This window comes from Haematobia irritans, chromosome 4, assembly GCF_050003625.1.
Source record: "Haematobia irritans isolate KBUSLIRL chromosome 4, ASM5000362v1, whole genome shotgun sequence".
In the NCBI taxonomy this organism is placed as follows: domain Eukaryota; kingdom Metazoa; phylum Arthropoda; class Insecta; order Diptera; family Muscidae; genus Haematobia; species Haematobia irritans.
Genome location: NC_134400.1, coordinates 182944326 through 182969038, shown reverse-complemented (window position 1 = coordinate 182969038; position 24713 = coordinate 182944326). Strand labels below are relative to the sequence as shown.

The window sequence follows — 24713 nt, the reverse complement described above, 5'->3', positions numbered from 1 at the left end:
AAACACATGTCCCAGATAAGCCATTTCAAAAGGCCTCGACAAGTATGCTACGAGAAAAGGGATAGCGATCTTAGTAAATAATGACCTTTTTTAAGGCCTGGTTTTTGCAATGAATGATGAATGAGTATCAACTTTTTTTGTTAAGAAGGAATAGGTCTTACCAAAGAGATTATTTTATAAGACATAATCGTATGAGTATTGCCTCTAGAATAAGGGCTCCGTGAATGCTTTAAATCGAAAGTGCTCTCGATTTACGCCGCTGGGTGAAATATTTGAATGTAGAATAATTAGAAATGCGTGCATAAAAAAGGTTTATCGGGACAAGAAATTCATAATGATATGGTGAATGTGTTAGGTGAAAGTGTTCCTTCATATGCAACAGTAAAAAATTGGGTTGCCGAATTTAAACGTGGCCGTACAAGCATTGAAGATGAACCACGTAGTGGACGTCCAAAAACAGCAACAACAACAGAAATTGTAGCCAAAGTGCCTGATATGGTATTAAATGACCGACGAATAAAAGTGCGTGAAATTGCTAATATCATGGGCATCTCAAATGATCGAGTCCATTTAATTTTGCATGAAGAACTACAGATGAAAAAGCTTTCTGCAAGATGGGTGCCGCATTTGTTAACAGTCGATCAAAAACGCATAAGAATGAACATTTCTCAAGCTTGTTTGGATCGTTTTAAGCGAAATAAAATGGATTTTAAGCGTCGTTTCATAACTGTTGATGAGACATGGATCCACCACTATACTCCAGAGACAAAAGAACAATCCAAACAATGGACTGGAGGAAGTGGCCCAAATAAGGCAAAAACAATTCAATCGGCTGGTAAGGTTATGGCAACGGTTTTTTGGGACTTCAAAGGTATTTTATTGATTGACTATCTGCAAAAGGCTAAAACAATAAATTCAACCTTTTGGGTCAATTAAATGTACAAATTCGAGAAAAACGTCCTGGCTTACAACACAAAAAAATAATTCTTCATCAAGACAACGCACCAGCGCACAAGAGTGTTTTAACAATGGCTAAAATCAACGAATTAAAGTACGAGTTGCTTAACCACCCACCTTATTCTCCTGATTTAGCTCCCAGTGACTTTTACATGTTCCCAAATCTAAAAAAATTCCCTGCTGGCAAGCGTCTTACCTCAAATGAAGTTGCAATTACAGTTGTAAACCAGTATTTTGAGAACCTTGAGGAAAACTATTTTAATCAAGGGATAGAATTGCTAGAAAAGCGTTGGCTAAGTGTATTGAAGTTTCAGGAGATTAACAGGTTGGCTGATAAGTCCCCGGTCTGACACATAGATGGCGTCGCTAGTATTAAATGCATATTATTTTTATATAGTACACACAAAAAAAAATTTTTCTGATTCAATGACGAAATTAATTGATCCAATTAATTTTTTAATTGAAATGTCTTCAATCACGAAAATGATAGTATCAATCATAGTTTTAATTGGGCATAGAAAAAATTATTGATTAAAAAATTAATTGATTTCATTGCCAAATTTCAATTAATTTTTTAATTGATTCAATTAAAAATTTAATTGATGTTGATTGCAAAAATCAATTAATTTATTAATTAAAAAAGGGAACTATTTTCAATTACATTTTGAATTGGCTTAGAATTTTTATATGGATTAACAATTGATTGTTTGAAAAAAAATTTTAATTAAAAATTTAAAAAAATGTTCATCACTTTTTTAACTGACTTAGTCTTCCAAATATTTTGATGATATTTTTTTCTGTGTACCAACCATCAAATGATTCGTGTCAAAATTTGACGTCTGTAAGTCAATTAGTTTGTGAGATAGAGCGTCTTTAGAGAAGCCACTTTTGTTATTGTGAAAAAAAAAATGGAAAAAAGGAATTTCGTGTTTTGATCAAATACTGTTTTCTGAAGGGAAAAAATACGGTGGAAGCAAAAACTTGGCTTGATGATGAGTTTCCGGACTCTGCCCCAGGGAAATCAACAATAATTGATTGGTATGCAAAATTCAAGCGTGGTGAAATGAGCACGGAGGACGGTGAACGCAGTGGACGCCCGAAAGAGGTGGTTACGGACGAAAACATCAAAAAAATCCACAAAATGAATTTGAGTGACCGTAAAATGAAGTTGATCGAGATAGCAGAGGCCTTAAAGATATCAAAGGAACGTGTTGGTGATATCATTCATCACTATTTGGATATGCGGAAGCTCTGTGCAAAATGGGTGCCGCGCGAGCTCACATTTGATCAAAAACAACAACGTGTTGATGATTCTGAGCGGTGTTTGCAGCTGTTAACTCGTAATACACCCGAGTTTTTCCGTCGATATGTGACAATGGATGAAACATGGCTCCATCACTACACTCCTGAGTTCAATCGACAGTCGGCTGAGTGGACAGCGACCGGTGAACCGTCTCCGAAGCGTGGAAAGACCCAAAAGTCCGCTGGCAAAGTAATGGCCTATGTTTTTTGGGATGCGCATGGAATAATTTTTATCGATTATCTTGAGAAGGGAAAAACCATCAACAGTGGAGGTCGAAATCGCGGCAAAAAGGCCTCATATGAAGAAGCAAAAAGTGTTGTTCCACCAAGACAATGCACTGTGCCACAAGTCATTGAGAACGATGGCAAAAATTCATGAATTGGGCTTCGAATTGCTTCCTCACCCACCGTATTCTCCAGATCTGCCCCCAGCGACTTTTTAAAATTTAAGAATGTAAAAAGTACAAAATGTGTTCTCAAACTTCGTGAAAAAATCCAGTAGTGATACATTTTAACATAAAAATTTAATTGAATAAAAATATATAATAATACGATATCAATTTGAAAAGCAGATAAAACAAAATAATTTAAGGTATAAATCTTTTAAATCAAATTAATTTAAAAAATCGGTTTACAAAGTAAAAAAAAAAAACAAGTATATACAGCACTAAGTTCGGCCGGGTCGAATCTTAAACACCCACCACCATGAACCAAATATTAGGGTTTCCTTTGACATTTCAGGAGGGCTTTAGGACACTTCCCAAAGATAAATTTAAAGATTTCACCTATGAGGACTATATCAGATTCTGGATATATAAGAACCATTTTTGTTTGAATTTTAGAGGAATCATTAACATCTCTTGTAAGTGTGCAAGAAAATTATAAAATAACGTCTTGATTTGAAATCTTAAATCTGTAGAAGTAAAAGAAATTTTACATTGAGTTTCAAGCAATTTTCATGATCAGTGCGCCTTCTACACCCTCAAGAAGTGAAGTCGGTCTATATGGAGGCATTACCAAATGGACCGATAAAAACTTAATCCGATACACGTTTTTGTGAGCCGAAAATACCAGAATATTTACAATTTCAGGCAAATCAGATAAAAACTACGGTTTCTAAAAACCCAAGGAGTTAAATCGGGAGATCGTTCTTATGGGGGCTATATTAAAATATGGACCGATACTCACCGTTTTCGGCACACATCTTTATGACCCGAAAATACCTCTAGATTTCCAATTTCAGGTAAATTGAATAAAAACTGCTGTTTCTAGAAGCCCAAGAAGTAAAATCGGGAAATCGGTCTATATGGGGGCTATACCAAAATATGGACCGATACTCACAATTTTTGGCACACGTATGTGTGGTCCTACAATACCTCTAGATTTCCAATTTCAGGTAAATTGAATAAAAACTGCGGTTTCTATAAGCCCAAGAAGTAAAATCGGGAGATCGGTCTATATGGGGGCTATACCAAAACATGGACCGATACTCACCATTGGCACACTTCTTTATGGTCATAAAATACCTCTAGATTTCAAATTTCAGGCAAATTGGATAAAAACTACGATTTCTATAAGCCCAAGACCCCAAATCGAGAGGTCGGTTTATATGGGGACTATATCAAAACCTGGACCGATATAGCCCATCTTCGAACTTGACCTGCCTGCAGACAAAAGACGAGTTTGTGCAAAATTTCGATGTGTTACAAACGGAATGACAAACTTATTATACCCCCGTCACCATTCTATAGTGGTGGGTATAAATTAGAGGTGTGCGCGGGACTGAAATTTCACTCACACTCACGCACATTCAGGAAGCAAAATGTTTATTCACGCACGCTTACGCACGATACATGTTGTAGCCAATCCCACTCACGCACATTCACGAAATGAAAACCAGTACTCACGCATGCTCACGCACGAACTACTTTTAAGGACTCACGTTCACGCACGATTCACGACAATTCTCGTGATTCACGACAAATTCACGAGCCTCACGACATTTCCAAACGGAAATCAGCAAAGGTAACAAACATCAAAAATAGAATATAGTTCGAAAGCTAAATTAATTTCATTTAACATACGAGTATGAATTAAATCTTGATTTTTTCGTGAGCGTGACAACGCAGAAATTTTATTCACGCACATTCACGAACCGATTTGATTTCTCACGCACGACATATTTATTTTAGTCCCATTCACGCACATTCACGAGACTTGTTTTGGATTTTGTTCACGACTCACGTGATTCACGTGTGAATCACGCGTGTCACGAGAATTTCGTGTCACGCGCACACCTCTAGTATATTATTATTAAAATTTTAAATCGTTTGCCGTTGCAGTCTACAAATTGTAGGTGTTAAATTATGAGGTGGCAGCCCGATGTATCAGGCTCACTTAGACTATTCAGTCCATTGTGATACCACAGTGGTGAACTTCTCTCTTATCACTGAGTGCTGCCCGAATCCATGTTAAGCTCAATGACAAGGGACCTCTTTTTTATAGCCGAGTCCGAACGGCGTTCCACATTGTAGTGAAACCACTTAGAGAAGTTTTGAAACACTCAGTAATGTCGCCAACCAAACCAATAACGAGTAATGAAACTGCATTCTTTTGAAAAGCTAAACATCATTGAGCTGAAAATACTATATTTTCACTGTGAAAATATGCCCAATCGTTTTATTATTTTATATTATGTGCTCTCTTCATTCCCCTAGAAATCTGAAACTGATAAAATTCTGCCTTTTTCGTAAATATAGCTAAAATGTTGACACCACAAAAAAACGGTGCTTATATGAGCGGTTGGGGAGAGGCATCAAGTGTTTATATCGCTAGCTATTTAGAGAACCCCATAAAGAATGATTTCGAAACCCCCCCAAATAAGTAAACAAGACAGCCAAGCAACCAAATAAACTCGACATCTGCTAATGACCCCAAAACATACAGTCCATGGTTTTCATGACACACCTAAGCCCCACAGGCAAACAACCGATGTGAGTCGTCATATAGACAGTTGGTGAGTCCCTCCCCTGTATTGAGGGGAAAGTAGAAACAATGAGCCAAAAATGGCATACGTACTTTACTCGTTGAGCGCGGGTTATAGTTACAAAAAGATGGTTACACGAAACAACTGCGATGCACATTTCGAAAATTTATGCATTGGGGAGAGAATATCGACCAATCGACTTTACAAACTGACCACTGACCAAACAACTAACGAATCGTTAAATGGTCGCTTTTTATAGTTAATTCTCGTATAGCTGAAAAACTTTTTCTGCAGTCAAACATCTCAGTTGTATGAGTTTGTTTCTGTGTGTGCGTACGAGGGCGGTTCGGAAACTTCTTAGCCTATCAATGAAAGATAATAGTTAGTTTTTCAAAAATATTTTTATTTTTCAATATAATCTCCTGAAACTTCAATACACTCAGTCCAACGCTTTTCTAGCATTTCTATCCCTTGATTAAAATAGTTTTCCTCAATGTCTTCAAAATAGTGGTTTACAACTGTAATTGAATTTTCATTTGAGGTAAAACGCTTGCCAGCAAGGATTTTTTTTTAGATTTGGGAACAAGTAAAAGTCACTGGGAGCTAAATCAGGAGAATAAGGTGGGGGGTCAAGCAACTCGTACATTATTGCGTTGATTTGAGCCATTGTTAAAACACTCTTGTGCGCTGGTGCGTTGTCTTGATGAAAAATTATTTTTTGTGTTGTAAGCCAGGACGTTGCAATAGTACTCTGAATTTATTGTTTTAGCCTTTTGCAGATAGTCAATCAATAAAATACCTTTGAAGTCCCAAAAAACCGTTGTCATAACCTTATCAGCCGAATGAATTGTTTTTGCCTTCTTTAGGGCACTTCCTCCAGCTTCAGTCCATTGTTTGGATTGTTCTTTTGTCTCTGGAGTATAGTGGTGGATCCATGTCTCATCAACAGTTATGAAACGACGCTTAAAATCCAGTTTATTTCGCTTAAAATTATGAACAAGAAATGTTCATTCTTATGCGTTTTTGATCGACTGTTAACAAATGCGGCACCCATTTTGCAGAAAGCTGTTTCATAGTTCTTCATGCAAAATTAAATGGAATCGATCATTTGAGATGCCATGATATTAGCAATTTCACGCACTTTCATTTGTCGATCATTTAATACCATATCATGCACTTTGGTTACAATTTCTGTTGTTGTTGCTGTTTTTGGACGTCCAATACGTGGTTCATCTTCAATGCTTGTACGACCACGTTTAAATTCAGCAACCCAATTTTTTACTGTTGCATATGAAGGAGCACTTTCACCTAACACATTCACCATATCATTATGAATTTCTTGTCCCGAACCTTTTTTCTGTAAATATTTAATGACAGCACGCATTTCCAATTTTTCCATTGTAAAAAAATTGCGGATGCGTCTTTTTTGAACACCTGTTTGTATATGAAGGAGTTGCCAGATCGAAACAAAATTTAACATGTGTTCATAACAGAAATGGAAGTTTCCAAAACACTTAACTTTTTTTCTGTTTATACCGCGCTTTTTGTGCAAGAATAAGAAGTTTCCGTGTCTAGTAAAAAAGGGGGCGAAAATCTAAAAATAACTGAATATCTCAAAAACTGTTCCATAAAAAGTTTTAACTTTCATAACCTTCTAGTTCCGTAGATGAAAATACATAAAAAAGTCAACTCTCATCCAATGTACATTTTCAGTTTAAACTAGTGTAATTAATTTCAAAGAAAATATACTTTTTTTGTTGTTTTGATCTCAGCTTTAAAACCATTGTGTTGACTAAACTACAAGAGTAGCTTAACCAACAGAGGAAAACAATGTTTGTCAAATTTATTTGGGCAAAGCCCTATAGACTGCATGATGGTTGGATGGACGCACGTTTCGGAATTACCACATTCCTCATCAGCATCCTCTACTTGCAGCAAAACTATCAACCAATTATCAGAATAAATTCAGGCAGTTCACTAAACTCATGGTATATTATGAACTATAAAAGAATATAATTCTTATTGTTCTTATATTGTGATTAAATAAATAATAATAATAATAATAATAATAATAATAATAATAATAATAATAATAATAATAATAATAATAATAATAATAATAATAATAATAATAATAATAATAATAATAATAATAATAATAATAATAATAATAATAATAATAATAATAATAATAATAATAATAATAATAATAATAATAATAATAATAATAATAATAATAATAATAATAATAATAATAATAATAATAATAATAATAATAATAATAATAATAATAATAATAATAATAATAATAATAATAATAATAATAATAATAATAATAATAATAATAATAATAATAATAATAATAATAATAATAATAATAATAATAATAATAATAATAATAATAATAATAATAATAATAATAATAATAATAATAATAATAATAATAATAATAATAATAATAATAATAATAATAATAATAATAATAATAATAATAATAATAATAATAATAATAATAATAATAATAATAATAATAATAATAATAATAATAATAATAATAATAATAATAATAATAATAATAATAATAATAATAATAATAATAATAATAATAATAATAATAATAATAATAATAATAATATATACTTTTTCATTTTTTGCTATGGGTCATTCCCCAATTCCAATTTGTAATAAAATTTTCTATTTTAGCGGCTAATAAAGCCCACCTAGCCTAGTATGATAAAATTGTTTTTTTTTTAGTTTAAGTTTTAATCGGTGTCGTTGATGGATTTTATAACTTCCGTGTTTGAAATAGAGATGTGCACACTCACGACGTAAAAATCTTACTCACGCACGATATTGTTTGGTAGGACTCACGCGCACTCAAGAAACGAAAATTTGTACTCGCGCACACTCACGCACGAAAATGTCGTGACTCACGAAAAATATCGTGAGTCACAATTTTTTGAGTAATTTGCCTTAGCGACGTGTCTGAAAACATGAGCATTATTAAAATCGAGAGCGTTATTACACTCTTCACATCCAAGGTGTCACTAAAATTGTAAATGAATTTAATTCTTAATCGATTTATGTTGGTGAGCTGGATTTTTTTCGTGAGCGTAAATCTTTACTCACGCACACTCACGAAGTTAATATTTTCGTGGCTCACACACGACATTTGGGTTTGTTAATCACGCACACTCACGCCATTGCCATGAGCTTGACTCACGACTCACACGTAAGTCACGAACATTTTGGTGAGTCACGACAATTTCGTGTCACGTGCACACCTCTAGTTTGAAGCAATTTCAATTAAAAATTAATTGGATTAATTAATTTCGTGATTAAAGCAAAAAAAAGTTTTTGTGTACAACAAAAAACTAATAAGATAAGCTGTAATAGTTTGTAGTCAGTGTTTGTTATTAATAGCAGAGTTCAGGTCCGGGGAGGATCTACAGAGCTAGTCCTATTCCAGTTGATAAATTCATTCTTTTAGTTCCTAACAGGAGCAACCCTTGCAACGATACATGATTATACACCATGCCATAAGATAATTAATTCTTACCAGAACTTAGTTTTCCCCTAATGTTAAGAAAACATTCATTAGGGATATGTAATGGTCCTAATACCCTAGAATTTCCCTTTACTATCATATATATAGTGCATATGTATATATAATATTTCAATGTGTTTCCAATACATACACATGTACATGAACACTTATACACAAACACATACAAAAAGTTATCTTCAATGCGAACGCAAATGTCCTTGTGTAGTGTTCTCTATATTGTGATACGGTACAGTGACCTGCCTTGGTCTGGTTTGCCTTGCTATAATATCCTCCGGATAACGTTCCGTATAATTTCATTTTAGGGGTTGATATTATCGCTACTACTGTTAGGTATATTAGTACATTGTGAACGAAAATCATTTATTCTTTCCTGTATAATTTGGCCATGGTACGATGGTGTTTTGTATTACCCCAAGGGTTCTTATGCCATTTTAGGATTATATTTCTTTCGTACGTACGTAGCAATGTCCTTAAGAAATTATCGATTTTCATTCCTTGCCTCTCGTAGCTTCTCTGTCGTTGTATACTTCCCCGGGTTCTTTCGAAAGAGATTAATTGCCCTGGGATATGGGATGGATGATAATCAGTCCAAAGAAATAAGATATCTAGAGTTGTTCATGATGCTATATTAGGCATTCTACTTTTATATACGAAGTTCATGGTATGTGCTCATAAAGCGATTGGTTTGGAAGTATGAGCACGGTTGCCACAGTTGGTAGAATTCTACCAAAAATAGTAGATTTTTTACTGTTTAGTACATTTGTATAATTGTATATGTCTTGGAAATAAAATTTTGACAAAATTTTCTACAGAAATAAAATTTTGACAAAATTTTCTTAGAAATAAAATTTTGACAAAATTTTCTACAAAAATAAAATTTGGAAAAAATTTTCTTAGAAATAAAATTTTGAAAAAAATGTTCTTAGAAATAAAATTTTGACAAAATTTTCTATAGAAAAAATTTTTGGTTTGGTTTGGAAGTATGAGCACGGTTGCCACAGTTGGTAGAATTCTACCAAAAATAGAAGATTTTTTACTGTTTGGTAGATTTGTATAATTGTATATGTCTTGGAAATAAAATGTTGAGAAAATTGTCTATAGAAATAAAATTTTGACAAAATTTTCTATAGAAATAAAATTTTGGCAAAATTTTGTATACAAATAAAATTTTGAGAAATAAAATTTTGGCTAAATTTTGCACAGAAATAAAATTTTGACAAAATTTTCTTAGAAATAAAATTTTGAAATTTTTTTTAGAAATAAAATTTTGACAAAATTTTCTATAGAAATAAAATTTTGACAAAATTTTCTACAGAAATAAAATTTTGACAAAATTTTCTTTGAAATAAAATTTTGACAAAATTTTCTACAGAAATAAAAATTTGAAAAAATTTTCTTAGAAATAAAATTTTGACAAAATTTTCTATAGAAATAAAATTTTGGCAAAATTTTGTATACAAATAAAATTTTGAGAAATAAAATTTTGGCTAAATTTTGCACAGAAATAAAATTTTGACAAAATTTTCTTAGAAATAAAATTTTGAAAATTTTTTTTTAGAAATAAAATTTTGACAAAATTTTCTATAGAAATAAAATTTTGAAATTTTTTTTTTAGAAATAAAATTTTGCAAAATAAGAATTTTTTGTTTGGTAGTTTTTGTTTGTAAATTTTTCTACAAATTCTGGTAGATTATTTTTGGCTCGAGTGGCAACCGTGAGTATGAGTCCAACTAAATATGGTAGAGAGACAAATAGTATATAGTGGACGCTATTTAAGAAAATTTCCGAACTACTCTACAATAAGAGTTTATTAAAAGTACGAAAATTTACCAAATATTATGAAACTTCTTCTTCAAAAGAGACATTTTAATAAAAAAACAAGTATATACGGCCGTAAGTTCGGCCAGGCCGAAGCTTATGTACCCTCCATCATGGATTGCGTAGAAACTTCTTCTAAACACTGCCATCCACAATCGAATTACTTAAGTTGCGGTAACGCTTGCCGATGGCAAGGTATCTTAAAACCTCCTAACACCATCTTCTAAATTGTATGTAAGTCCAAACGTGGTATATATTAAATCAAACAAGTATATACGGCCGTAAGTTCGGCCAGGCCGAAGCTTATGTACCCTCCATCATGGATTGCGTAGAAACTTCTTCTAAACACTGCCATCCACAATCGAATTACTTAAGTTGCGGTAACGCTTGCCGATGGCAAGGTATCTTAAAACCTCCTAACACCATCTTCTAAATTGTATGTAAGTCCAAACGTGGTATATATTAAATCAAAAAAGATCGATCCAATACGTATATAATTCAGTTTGACAAAGTAGACATAAAATTTTGACAAAATTTTCTACAGAAATAAAATTTTCACAAAATTTTCTATAGAAATAAAAATTTTCACAAAATTTTCTATAGAAAGAAAATTTTGACAAAACTTTCTACAGCAATAAAATTGTAACAAAATATTCTATAGAAATAAACTTTTGACAAAATTTTCTATAGAAATAAAATCTTGGTAGATTATTTTTGGCTCGAGCGGCAACCATGATTATGAACCGATATGGACCAATTTTTGTGTGATTGGACCAATTGTTGTATGGTTGTTAGCGACCATATACTAACACCACGTTCCTAATTTGAACCGGATCGGATGAATTTTGCTCCTCCAAGAGGCTCCGGAGGTCAAATCTGGAGAACGTTTTATATGGGGGCTATATATAATTATGGACCGATATGGACCAATTCTGGCACGGTTGTTAAAGATCATATACTAACACCATGTTCAAAATTACAACCGGATTGGATGAAATTTGCTTCTCTTGGAGACTTCGCAAGCCAAATCTGGGGATCGGCTTATATGGGGGCTATATATAATTATGAACCGATGTGGACCAATTTTTGCATGGTTATTAGAGACCATATAACAATATCATGTACCAAATTTCAGGCGGATCGGATGAAATTTGCTTCTCTTTGAGGCTCCGCAACCCAAATCTGGGGATCGGTTTATATGGGCGCTATATATAATTATGGACCGATGTGGAACAATTTTTGCACAGTTGTTAGAGACCATATACCAATACCATGTACCAAATTTCAGCCGGATCGGATGCAATTTGCTTCTCTTTGATGCTTCACAAGCCAAATCAGGAGATCGGTTTATATGGGGTCCATATATAATTATGGACCGATGTGGACCAATTTTTGCATGGTTGTTAGAGACCATATACCAACATCATGTACCAAATTTCAGCCGGATCGGATGAAATTTGCTTCTCTTTGAGGCTCCGCAAGCCAAATCTGGGGATCGGTTTATATGGGGGCTATATATGATTATGGACCGATGTGGACAAATTTTTGCATGATTGTTAGAGACCATCTACCAACACCATGTACCAAATTTCAGCCGGATCGGATGAAATATGCTTCTCTTAGAGGCTCCACAAGCCAAATCTGGGGATCGGTTTATATGGGGGCTATATATAATTATGGACCGATGTGGACCAATTTTTGCATGGTTGTTAGAGACCATATACCAACACCATATACCAAATTCCAGCCCGATCGGATGAAATATGCTTCTATTAGAGGCTCCACAAGCCAAATCTGAGGGTCCCTTTATATGGGGGCTATACGTAAAAGTGGACCGATATGGCCCATTTTCAATACCATCCGACCTACATCGATAACAACTACTTGTGCCAAGTTTCAAGTCGATAGCTTTTTTCGTTCGGAAGTTAGCGTGATTTCAACAGACGGACGGACGGACGGACGGACGGACATGCGTAGATCGACTCAGAATTTCACCACGACCCAGAATATATATACTTTATGGGGTCTTAGAGCAATATTTCGATGTGTTACAAACGGAATGACAAAGTTAATATACCCCCATCCTATGATGGAGGGTATAAAAAAATTAATGTGCATACAAATATGTTCATAACAAGTCCTCAAAATACCACCAAGTTGGCCAAAAAGGAAACAAACAAAAAACAGCCAAAACTTCGGCCAGACCGAATCTTATGTATGGATTGCGTACAAAATTTCACTAACCCAGCAAAAAAAATTGGAAGTTCTTCCAAAGGCACAACTTTAAAAGCACTTCCAGAAGATGTACTCCCAATGATGTTCTTTATTTTAACTATACAGGAAGTTCTTTTCATTCAATTTTTTATAACATGTTTTTTTTTTCATACTGTTGATGGGTAATTTTAATTTTTTTTTGGTTCAAATAGGTTGCAAACAGAGTAAGAAGTCATAAAATGGTACAAATTATTTAAATTTTGTCGAAAAAAATGCTAAATCCAATCTGAAAAAATTGTGAATTTTTGAAAATATTTGAGGTCAAACGTTTAAGACAAGAGTTAAAATCCATTAAAAATTATAAAAAAATATAAAAATTATTTATTTGCCAAAATATCACAGAATTTTTTAATTTACATCCAAAACATTGAATTCGGATCACACCTAAAGAAGTGATGCAAATTCAGTGCACCGGCTGTTGAAATGGAGGACTTCCGTCCTATGACAAGCCCATACACAAAAAAAATGTTTCTGATTCAATCACGAAATTAATTGATCCAATTAATTTTTTAACTGAAATGTCTTCAATCACAGAAATGATAGTATCAATTAAAAAATTAATTGACAGTCAATTAAAAATTAATTGATCCAATTAAAAAATTAATTGAAACTATTAATTTGTGTGATTGATTTTTATTTCAATTACAAAAATGGTTGAATCAATTAAATTTTTAATTGAATATTTTTCAAAACTCAATTAAGATTTTAATTGGAAAAAATTTCATGAATTTTTTTTCTGCGCATGTTAAATTCATCGCTGCGTCAATTTTTCACCACTTCCGGATCCAAAAAGAACATTTCCATTACTTTTTTGGCGACGCTTTTTTTGCTGGGAAAGACTGTTATGCTCAATGTAATTACTTGGGTTGAGGTAACAGATCCCAGCAAAAAATTTTGGAAGTTCTTCCAAAGGCACAACTTTAAAAGCACTTCCGGAAGATGCACTCCCAATGATGTTCTTTATTTTAACTACCCAGGAAGTTCTTTCAATTCAATTTTTTATAACTTGGGTTTTTCATACCTTTATTGGATAATTTTAACTTTTTTTCAAATAGGTTAAAAACAGAGTAAAAATTCATAAAATGGTACAAATCATTAAAATTTTGTCGACAAAAATTCTAAATCCAATCTGAAAAAACTGTGAATTTTTGAAAATATTTGAGGTTAAACGGTTCCGACAAGCATTAGAATCCATTAAAAATTGTAAAAAATTATAAAAATTATTTATTTGACAAAATGTCACAGAATTTTTAAATTTACATCCAAAACATTGAATTCGGATCGCACCTAAAGAAGTGATGCAAATTCAATGCAACGGCTGTTGAAATGGAGGACTTCCGTCCTATGACAAGCCCTTGTTAAATTCATCGCTTCTGCGTCAATTTTGCACCACTTCCGGATCCAAAGAGAACATTTTCATTACTTTTTTGGCGACGCTTTTTTTTGCTGGGATGTCGATGGCAAAGTATCTTAAACCTTCTTCTACTAAATTGTAACTTTGTCATTATGAAGACTTTGTTTAATAAAAAAGAGTACATGCAGAGAAGAAACATGATTGTCACAATCAAATTCGAAGAGCAAAATAATATGATAGGAGCTATTTTTGCGGCGACCATGTAACATTTTAACCTGCAACCATGTTGGCTCAGTGAACATGGTTCTAAGAAAAATGTAATTGTCATCTAAAAAGTTATTATATTGATAAAAAGAATTTTGTTTGAATGAAAAGACAATGGTCACGATTTAAAATGACGACTGACGCGCAAAATGAAAATCGTGTGTACCTGCTCAATGTTTTTATAAAATTCTTTTCGCTGCAAACATGTTAAAAAATTAAATGGTCACGAAAAAAATGTAAATGGTCTTTATGGCCATGTAATGGTTCTAGACATGTCTATACTTAACCTATAAAAATACTTTTTTCCCTGTAAAAAAGTAAAAAAATTGATGATTTTCCCGACCATTTAATGGTCTCAAATTCTATCATTTAAATGATGGAACATGTTTGCGGTATTTGAGAACCATTCAAATGCTTATTGCCACCATACATTTTTCTCCGCTCGAAAACTATTTTTACAAAGACAAAATACATGGTTTTCGCGGCAATTACATGCTCTAGATAAGCATTAAATGGATGCGGCAACCATGTCCAAACATGGTTTTTCTGTGCGTGTAGATATAATTATGGACTGATATCGACCAATTTCTCCATGGTTGTTACACTGTTAGAAAAATATGTTTTTCATATGTTCCGATATAAACAAAATGTGTTTCGGGCACAATTTTAAAACACAATATATTTAAGTGCAAACATGTAATGTTCCTAAACTAACACTAAATGTTTGGGACATCTATGTTAATATGTTAGAATATACTATGTTTGTGGCATTAATATTTCATAAGAATCATATGTGTGAATGCAAACATATATAAATTTACAAATTTCGACTAAGCATACATATGTTGTGATATTTTATTCAAAGCGACAGAGAGAGTATAGAGAAAGAAATAGAGATGGAAACCGGGAGAGTTGACGAAAGATATCAACATAACAGCCAAAGAATCAAACGAGAACAATTTCTGTGAAACCGCTTGTATGTTGTTTCGGAAAATTGTTTTATGATAAGGCCAAAAATTTGATATGCTTAAGTCTAAATATTATTTAATTTGAATAAAGAGAATAGACATTCGGAACCAAGAGAATAGACATTTGAAAAACAAACAGCATATGTTTTCGCCTTGAGAGCACCATTTTATGTATGTGTGGACATGTGTTTTGTTTATCATTTTGCATTATGGGCACAATTTTCTGAGCACAATTTTCTTGGATCATTAAAAGCAAAAACAATAGAAAAGGAAGATTGGAAAATGGGCGACGTCATACCAAAAGTTGCATTTACGGTGTTCGATACATACACGTTCGTTCATTTTTAATTTGCAATATTTTTTGTTAAAAACTCACAAATGATGTTAAATTTTGTGTAAATAATAATGAGAAACTTTTGACCGATTGTTCTACGTCATTCCCTGATATAAATTTCTTTTTATTCTTAGTTTAATTTGTGGAACAAAAAATCATAAACGACACGTTTGCATCGAACACCGTCAATGGTTTGATACCCTCTGCTGCCATTTTCCCATCTTCATCTTCCATTGTTTTTTATTAAAAGAAATCAGGGGTCTTCATAAAAATAACGAAAGGGCACTATACTCTTTTTAGAGTTGGGACAGTAAAATGAAATAAGGAGGAAATAGTGAAAAATTACACAGTAAAATGTATAAAAACAAAGTTTAGTTCCTCTTTATTAATAAGTAGTCCACGAGGAGTTGACGGATACCTTCAAATATAAAAGCGGGCATTAAATTCGAGTTTTGCAGCTAAAACAATTTAAAAAGTTTATTTTCTTTGGAATGAATTATTAAAGAAAAATAAAAGGCATTTTAGAGCGACGGTGTTAAATGCTAGTAAAAACTGTTCACGCCTAACTAAATTTATGTTTATATTATAAAATTATTTATGTATGTTTATACTCCACTCCACGTTCTTCTTTTGTTAGAGTTTTTGAATTCCTTCCAAATTTTAAAGTTTTGTACCAAAAACAGTTTTTTGTTACAAAATTGTTATTTTTGCAATAAAAAAATAATATTTTATCCAAAAATCATGCAATTTCGTTTATATCAAGCACTGTTACTGACTATAAATCTTTAATAACCCACATTTCGAAGTTTCATTATAAAAATTTAATATAGTATAAATATAAATGTGTAAATTAAAAATAAAAAAAGTGTTCGGTCGGAGCAGGGATTGAACCCACGACCCTTTGCATGCAAGGCAGACATGCTAACCACTGCTCCACGTGGCAAACAAATGTATGTTTCTGTTAAATAATGTTATGTTTGCATGGGCTCGTGGGCGCTGCAAACTATGCTATATAAATGTAATTTATAACGATAATTATCTCCTGGTGACTATAACAGCGACGTAATCCAGTGGATAGTGTGTTGGCTTACAAACTGTATGGTGCTCGGTTCGATTCTCCGTGCAGGCGAAAGGTAAAATTTAAAAAATTTATAAAAGTGTAATTTCTTCAACATTATTTGTATTACAGAAAAAGGTGCCACGAACTAAAATATTTCGTGGATGTGAAAATTACGAGTATGTTAGGCAATGAGCAGAATCGTCTTTGGGAAAAATTCTTCCAAGCATATAATATTTTTTGATTCAAAATGCTTCCAAACATATAATATGTTCACATAAAACAAACATATTTATGTTTCGGCAGTATCCAATAATATATGTGCTTCCTGCAAAATATGTTTGGAACATATGTTAAAGAAGCGATTTTTTTTGAGGGTGTAGAGGGTATATACTAACATTACGTTCCAAATTTGAATCGGATCGGATGAAATTTGGGCGTCGGTTTATATTGGGGCTATATAGAATTGTGGACCAATTTTTACAAAAATATTAAAAAGCATATACTGATGGATGGTATTACAAACGGGTCATATTGGAACACATTTAGGTATTAGATTTAGATATCGTATACGACTGTTTTCGACGTGATAGGGATTCTAAGAAATGCCACTGGCTGGCAGACGCTGGTACCATCAGCATCAGGAAAACGAATAAGGTTATTCGAAGTGATCTGTACCATTTGCCTTTTTAAGCAAGTTCATGAAATGTCAGGATTTTTAAAACAAATGGCCTGTTCGCAATCGTATACGACTCTTTTTCGAAGTGTTGGGGATTCTAAGAAATGCCGTCAAATTCAAAAATGTGGTCAGAGTAATGAAAAGTAAACTAAACAGTTTTATTTCCAATTACACTAGTGTACACTGAAAATGTACTTGATGAGAGACGACTTTTCTTATGCATTTTGATCTGCTGAATTCGAAAAAAATTTAAAATTTTTATGGAACAGTTTTTGAGATATACCGTTATTTTTTCACTAAACAAATTATATTTCGATTTAGAAATGTCCGATTATATCGTTGATCATACTTAAATGAAAGGTATTAAGATGACGAATAATCGTGTATAATTGGATTTGTGATAAGTTAAGTGGTTCAATCAAAATATTGATGCGAAAAAGCCAAATTTTCAAAAAAAAATCGTATTTTACAATGAAACTTTTCCGGCAGAAAAGTAAAACTGTTCCATGAAAAAATTTTAATTTTTTCGAATTCAGCAGATCAAAATACATAAGAAAAGTTGCCTCTCACCAAGTGTACATAATTTTTTTTTTTGTAAACTAGTGTTATTAGACACGGACCCAGCAAAAAAATTGGGGATCCAAACTACCGTTTTTATACCCACCACCATAGAATGGTGACGGGGGTATAATAAGTTTGTCATTCCGTTTGTAACACATCGAAATATCGATCTCCGATTATATAAAGTATATATATATTCTTGATCAGGGAGAAATTCTAAGACGATATAACGATGTCCGTCTGTCTGTTGTAATCACGCTACAGTCTTCAATAATGAAGCAATCGTGCTGAAATTTTTGAAGATGGGCTATATCGGTCCAGGTTTTCATATAGTCCCCATATAAAGCGACCTCCCGATTTGGGGTCACGGGCTTATAGAAATCGAAGTTTTTTAGCCTGAAATTTGAAATCTAGAGGTATTTTATGACCATAAAGAGGTGTGCAAAAATGGTGAGTATCGGTCCATGTTTTGGTATAGCCCCCATATAGACCGATCTCCCGTTTTTACTGCTTGGGTTTATAGAAACCGCAGTTTTTATTCAATTTACCCGAAATTGGAAATCTAGAGGTATTGTAGGACCACAAATACGTATGCCAAAAATTGTGAGTATCGGTCCATATTTTGGTATAGTCCCCATATAGACCGATCTCCCGATTTTACTTCTTGGGCTTATAGAAACCGCAGTTTTTATTCAATTTACCTGAAATTGGAAATCTAGAGGTATTGTAGGACCACAAATACGTGTGCCAAAAATTGTGAGTATCGGTCCATGTTTTGGTATGGTCCCCATATAACACGATCTCCCGTGTTATATAACACGATCTCCCGTGTTATATAACACGATCTCCCGTGTTATAGATTTCCAAGTTATGCTGGAAATCTAGAGGTATTTTAGGACCATAAAGTGGTGTGCCGAAAATGGTGAGTATCGGTCCATATGGACCGATTTCCCGATTTTACTTCTAGGGCTTCTAGAATCCGAAGTTTTTATCCTATTTGCCTGAAATTGGAAATCTAGAGGTATTTTAGGACCATAAAGAGGTGTGCCGAAAACGGTGAGTATCGGTCCATATTTTAGTATAGCCCCCATAAGAATGATCTCCCGATTTAACTCCTTGGGTTTCTAGAAACCGTAGTTTTTATCTGAATTGCCTGAAATTGTAAATATTCTGGTATTTTAGGCTCACAAAAACGTGTATCGGATTAAGTTTTTATCGGTCCATTTGGTAATGCCTCCATATAGACCGACTTCACTTCTTGAGGGTGTAGAAGGCGCACTGATCATGAAAATTGCTTGAAACTCAATGTAAAATTTCCAGATTTTACTTCTACAGATTTAGATTGCAAATCAAGACGTTATTTTATAATTTTCTTGCACACTTACTTAAAACTCAAACAAAAATGGTTCTTATAAATCCAGAATCTGATATAGTCCTCATAGGTGAAATCTTTAAATTTATCTTCGGGAAGTGTCCTCAAGCCCTCCTGAAATTTCAAAGGAAATCCTAGTATTTGGTTCATTGTGATGGGTATTTAAGATTCGGCCCGGCCGAACTTAGTGCTGTATATACTTGTTGTAACTGTTTTTTCGCTTGGTTACTTATTACAAACCGTTATTTGTTATTTTAATTCTGAACGGCTTTATTCTGTATGCCTTTTATTTCGACGCGGTCAATTTTTCTAATCCGGCTTTTTCTGTACGCCTTTTTTCGACGCCGTCAGTTTTTCTTTGCAGATTTGCATATCGAATGTCACTAAACGGAAACGTTTCAAATTTGATGCAAACTTGGAATTGGACATGATTTTTTATTCCCAAGAATATGTCTGTTTTTCAATAACGGTACGCCCAACGTCTCAATTTAGTTGCGGTTATTAGATCACATATATCAGCTGATTTAACAGATGTTAGTTAAATTTGAGCGTCCATATTTGATTTCGTCGTACGACAAAAAGAACTGCAGCATAACTTCACATTATTTTCCGACTAATTGTACAACATCATAAACATTCATTAAAAAAATACTGAAATGTCCGCCACTTTAAAGAAATTTTGGATCGAATTTATAGAACTCTATAAATCGCTACCCGAACTATGGAAGCAGGAGTCAGAAGAATACAGCAATAGAAATCTACGGAAGAATGCCTATAATCTCTTGCTTGCTAAGTATCAGGAAGTTGATAAGGATGCTACAATGTTTGCAGTGAAAAAGAAAATAAATAATTTACGAACAAGCTTCCGTCGGGAGTATGTCAAAGTTCGAAGGAGTAGGAATGCAGCAACGAACCCAGAAGAAGTATACCGGCCAACACTGTGGTACTACGATACGATGGACTTTTTAATAGACGAAGAAGATGATTGTGATGACGAAGACCACCATTCCACGGCAGCCATAGAAGAAGTATATATGGGGGAAGAGGTATGCTATTGTTTTTTGCCGCATTGTCTCCATGTGGAATATATCTATTTGAAACTTCTAACCTGTCTTGGGGGTTGACAGATTTAATGAAGGAACGTTGTCCATGTGGGCCATTTGATTACTCAAACATTATACCTTCTTTCGTGACTGCGATTTTGTTTGTTTTACTGTTTGTGTTATACATTATTTTTCAGAATTTGATCAGTTAACAATGAGACATTAGAGGCAAATAATCCAAAATCCTGCATTATTCTTGGTCCCCGAAATTCTGAATCTATCCAAATTTAATCAATAACTTTTTAATATTTCCATCAAGTTCCATTAGATATTTATAACTTCTGATCTTAACTCTACCCTAGGTTAGGTTAGGTATAGCGGCAGCTCGATATTTGGCTCACTCCACTATGATACCACAGTGGCAAACTTCTCTTCTACCACTGGGTGCTGCCCAATCCTAGATTCAGCTCAATGACATGATACCTCATTTTTATATCCAAATCCGAACGGCGTTCCACAATGCGGTGAAGCCACATAGAGAAGCCTTCAAACACTAAGAAAAGTCAGCAGCATTACTGAGGGGGGATAATCCACCGCTGAAAAACTTATCGGTGTTTGGTGAAAACTGGGCTTTGTACCCAATTCTTCCATGAAATCCATCATATCAGCCAGTATATGGATATTTTTCCAAAATTGGCTTGATATCACTAAATCGTATTGATTTCAAATGACGCATAAGACTTACGAATTATATCTACAATGTAATCATACATATATTTATATAATTTTCTTTTTACTTTCAGTGTAAGCCCCAGAATCGTCAACAGGTATCATCATCACCTAAACTTCTTCAAGTTTCTAAAACAAATCCATCACAACCACCGCCAAAGAAAATAAAGTTTAGTAATGTTCCACATGTCAATAACGTGCAGCGACGACAACAACAACACATAAGAACTGATCCAGCAATTGCTTTAAGTATCGCATGGGAAGCTTTATATGAAGACTTAGAGCACGAACAAAAACTTTACGCTAATCGAATGATAAATGAAATTTTATATCAGGCTGCATTGGGAAAACTTCAAGAGAATTCCTACAAATTATTAGGAATGACTGTTGATGACATTCAAGAGGTTTCTGTCGATAGTACAGGTAGCGAATCGGAATTTAAATATTATATAACTGATTCGGCTGACGATGAACCCATTGTAGTTAAAAGGACAGTGCCGCCAAAGAGATTGAAGAATGCGAAGAACACAAATTACAACCTTCACCTGAATTTAGAATAGAGGGTCTCTTGAAAATCCATTGTAGAAGCAAAGAATTATAATATGTAAAACTAATGATAATAACTATCATTTGTTGACAGATTTTGTAAAATGTAATGCATTACACCGCATACAATTATATTAATGGAGATTAAAAAAAAAAGAAAAATAAACTTATTTATTTTTAAGCATCAATATTGCAGGAAAAGAAAATACTAATAAATAAAATATAGAGATATTCCAATTCAATATAGGAAATTTTGTATACACCCCAATAGGATGGAAGTATTTTGGGATTCTCATACCGTTATGATATGTTAGGTTAGGTGGCAGTCCTATGTATCAGGCTCACTTAGTCCATTGTGATACCACATTGGTGAACTTCTCTCTTATCACTGAGTGCTGCCTGATTCCATTTTAAGTTCAATGACAAGAGTCCACCTTTTTATAGACGAGAACGAACGGCGTTCCACATTGCAGTAAAACCACTTAGAGAAGCTTTGAAACCCTCAGAAATGTCACCAGCATTGCTGAAAAACTTTTTGGTATTCGGTCGATGCAGGAATCGAACCCACGACCTTGTGTATGTAAGGCGGGCATGCTAATCATTGCACCACGGTAGCTCTCATACCATTTGTAAAACAACGATTTGTTGTCTACAGCCAAAAATAAACTATTATAATATATAATAAATCGCCAAATTTGACTAAACAGAAAAAAAAATGTTTGTCTTCAATCACGAAATTAATTGATCCAATTAATTTTTAAATGGAATGTCTTCAATCACAGAAATGAGTAGTAATGTTATTGCTCGCATTCTTGTAAGGTTTTTAGGGTCTTATAGACTTTGTTACATATATGTTGAAATAAATTATAGTACCAATCACCAAAGTCTATAAAAATATTAGTTTTTCAAATTAAAGAATTAATTGATACAATTAGTTTTTGTGATTGATTTTTGTTTCAATTACGTCGTTGAATAAATACATAAAAGTTTTGTTGAACCAATTAAATATTTAATTGAATATTTTTATACCCTGCGCCACACTGTGGAACAGGGTATTATAAGTTAGTACATATGTTTGCAACACCCAGAAGGAGACGAGATAGACACATGGTGTCTTTGGCAATAATGCTCAGGGTGGGTCCCTGCGTCGATCTAGCCATGTCCGTCTGTCTGTGAACACATTTTTGTGATCAAAGTCTAGGTCACAGTTTAAGTCCAATCGCCTTTAAATTTAGCACAAGTTTCTGTTTTGGGTCAGAATAGAACCCTATTGATTTTGGAAGAAATCGGTTCAGATTTAGATATAGCTCCCATATATATCTTTCGCCCGATATGCACTTATATGCAGTGTTGCCAACTCACCAAGGCCAAAAAGCACCAAAAATATATTATAAATTCTAACATACCACCTTCCACCACAAAATCCAAAATTAAATGGTCTACTAAAAAAAAAAAAAAAAACTTCCGAAGATGTATTATAGAACTTTTGTGAATTGAATTTTTTAAATTCAAGGTGGGTATTAAGATCGAGTTTAGCTGCTAAAATAGTCATTTTTCTACAATTACTTTTCTTTAATAATTCATTTTAAGGAATACAAACTTTGTGAAAATTTGCTTTTGGCTATACCCCTTCAAGTTATAATAAAATTTGCAGCAAATATGCATAATTTTATGCCTTTTTTACTGATATAGTTTTCACTTTAGCGGCAAAACTCAAACTTAGTACTCACCATTATGAACCGCTTTCGTTCAATTCATTTTGATCAGTGATGTTTTTCAACTTTCTAAATATTAATATATGGAAGGAGTCTATTGATTATTTCAGTTGTGCGTGCTTTGGGAATTTAATACAAACGTTTTTAATGACATCTTTACCAAATTCAAAAATTCGGCACTCATCGTTCGACTTTCCTACAGAATACCCTAAATAACAATATTAATTAAAAAATAATCAATACCAACTTCATAACAATCAAATTCTATATTTGGCAATAAATTTGAGTTTCTTCAGCTCTTGAAAGTCTAATCAAAATTTTTGTATCAATTACTTAATACTGTTCAAAATAAAAAAGCACCAAAAGCACTAAATGAAATTGCCAGAAAGCACCAAGTTGGTGCTTTTTTTGAAAATGCACCAAAAAGGCAATTTGGTGCTTTTTAGAAATCAAAAAGCACTAAATTTGGTGCTAAAAGCGCCAAATTGGCAACACTGCTTATATGGCCCCAGAAGCCAGAGTTTTACCCTAATTTGCATGAAATTTTGCACCAGTAGAACAATAAGTACTATAGTCAGGTGTGCCAAAGTTGATTGAAATCGGTTCAGGTTGAGATATAGCTCTCATATACTTCTTTCGCCCGATATAGACTTATATGGCCCCAGAAGCCAGAGTTTTAGCCCAATTTGGTTGAAATTTTGCACTAGGAGTACAATTAGTAGTGTAGTCAAGTGTGCTAAATTTTGAAATAGATTCAGATTTAGATATAGCTCCCATATATATCTTTCGCCCGATTTTCCGTCATATGACCACAGAGTTCAAAGTTGTAGTCCGATTTATGTGAAATTTTGCACAGGGAGTAGAATTAAAATACTAAGAATTTCTATATAGCTTCCATATATATGCTTTTCCGATTTGGGCAGAAATGACCAAAATACCCACATTTTCCTTATCGCCACTGCTAAGTCGCCACTGCTAAGTCGAAAACTTGTAAAAGTGACTCAAATTTTCCTTTATTTCTAATACATATCTATCGACTGATAAATCATAAATACACTTTTGCGAAGTTGCCTCAAAATTGTTTAAATTAAAATGTTTCCCATATTTTTTACTAATAGTGTACATAGTGTAGCATCCCAGGGCATTAGCCGACTTAAATTTGAAGTCTATAGATTATAAATTTTGT

General features: G+C 33.3%; 2 protein-coding genes across 2 annotated transcripts in view; one reads left to right on the top strand and one right to left on the bottom strand.

The window, feature by feature from the left end:
* LOC142234964 (uncharacterized) overlaps positions 1–24713 on the bottom strand; it is a 134323-nt gene that overhangs the window by 99655 nt on the left and 9955 nt on the right. The gene's annotated exons all lie outside the window — the stretch shown is intronic.
* LOC142234968 (uncharacterized) lies at positions 20029–22054 on the top strand. Its single transcript, XM_075306175.1, has 2 exons — positions 20029–20540; positions 21341–22054. Exons 1-2 carry the CDS (start codon positions 20151–20153, stop codon positions 21824–21826), a joined length of 876 nt encoding a protein of 291 aa, XP_075162290.1. The 5' UTR covers positions 20029–20150; the 3' UTR covers positions 21827–22054.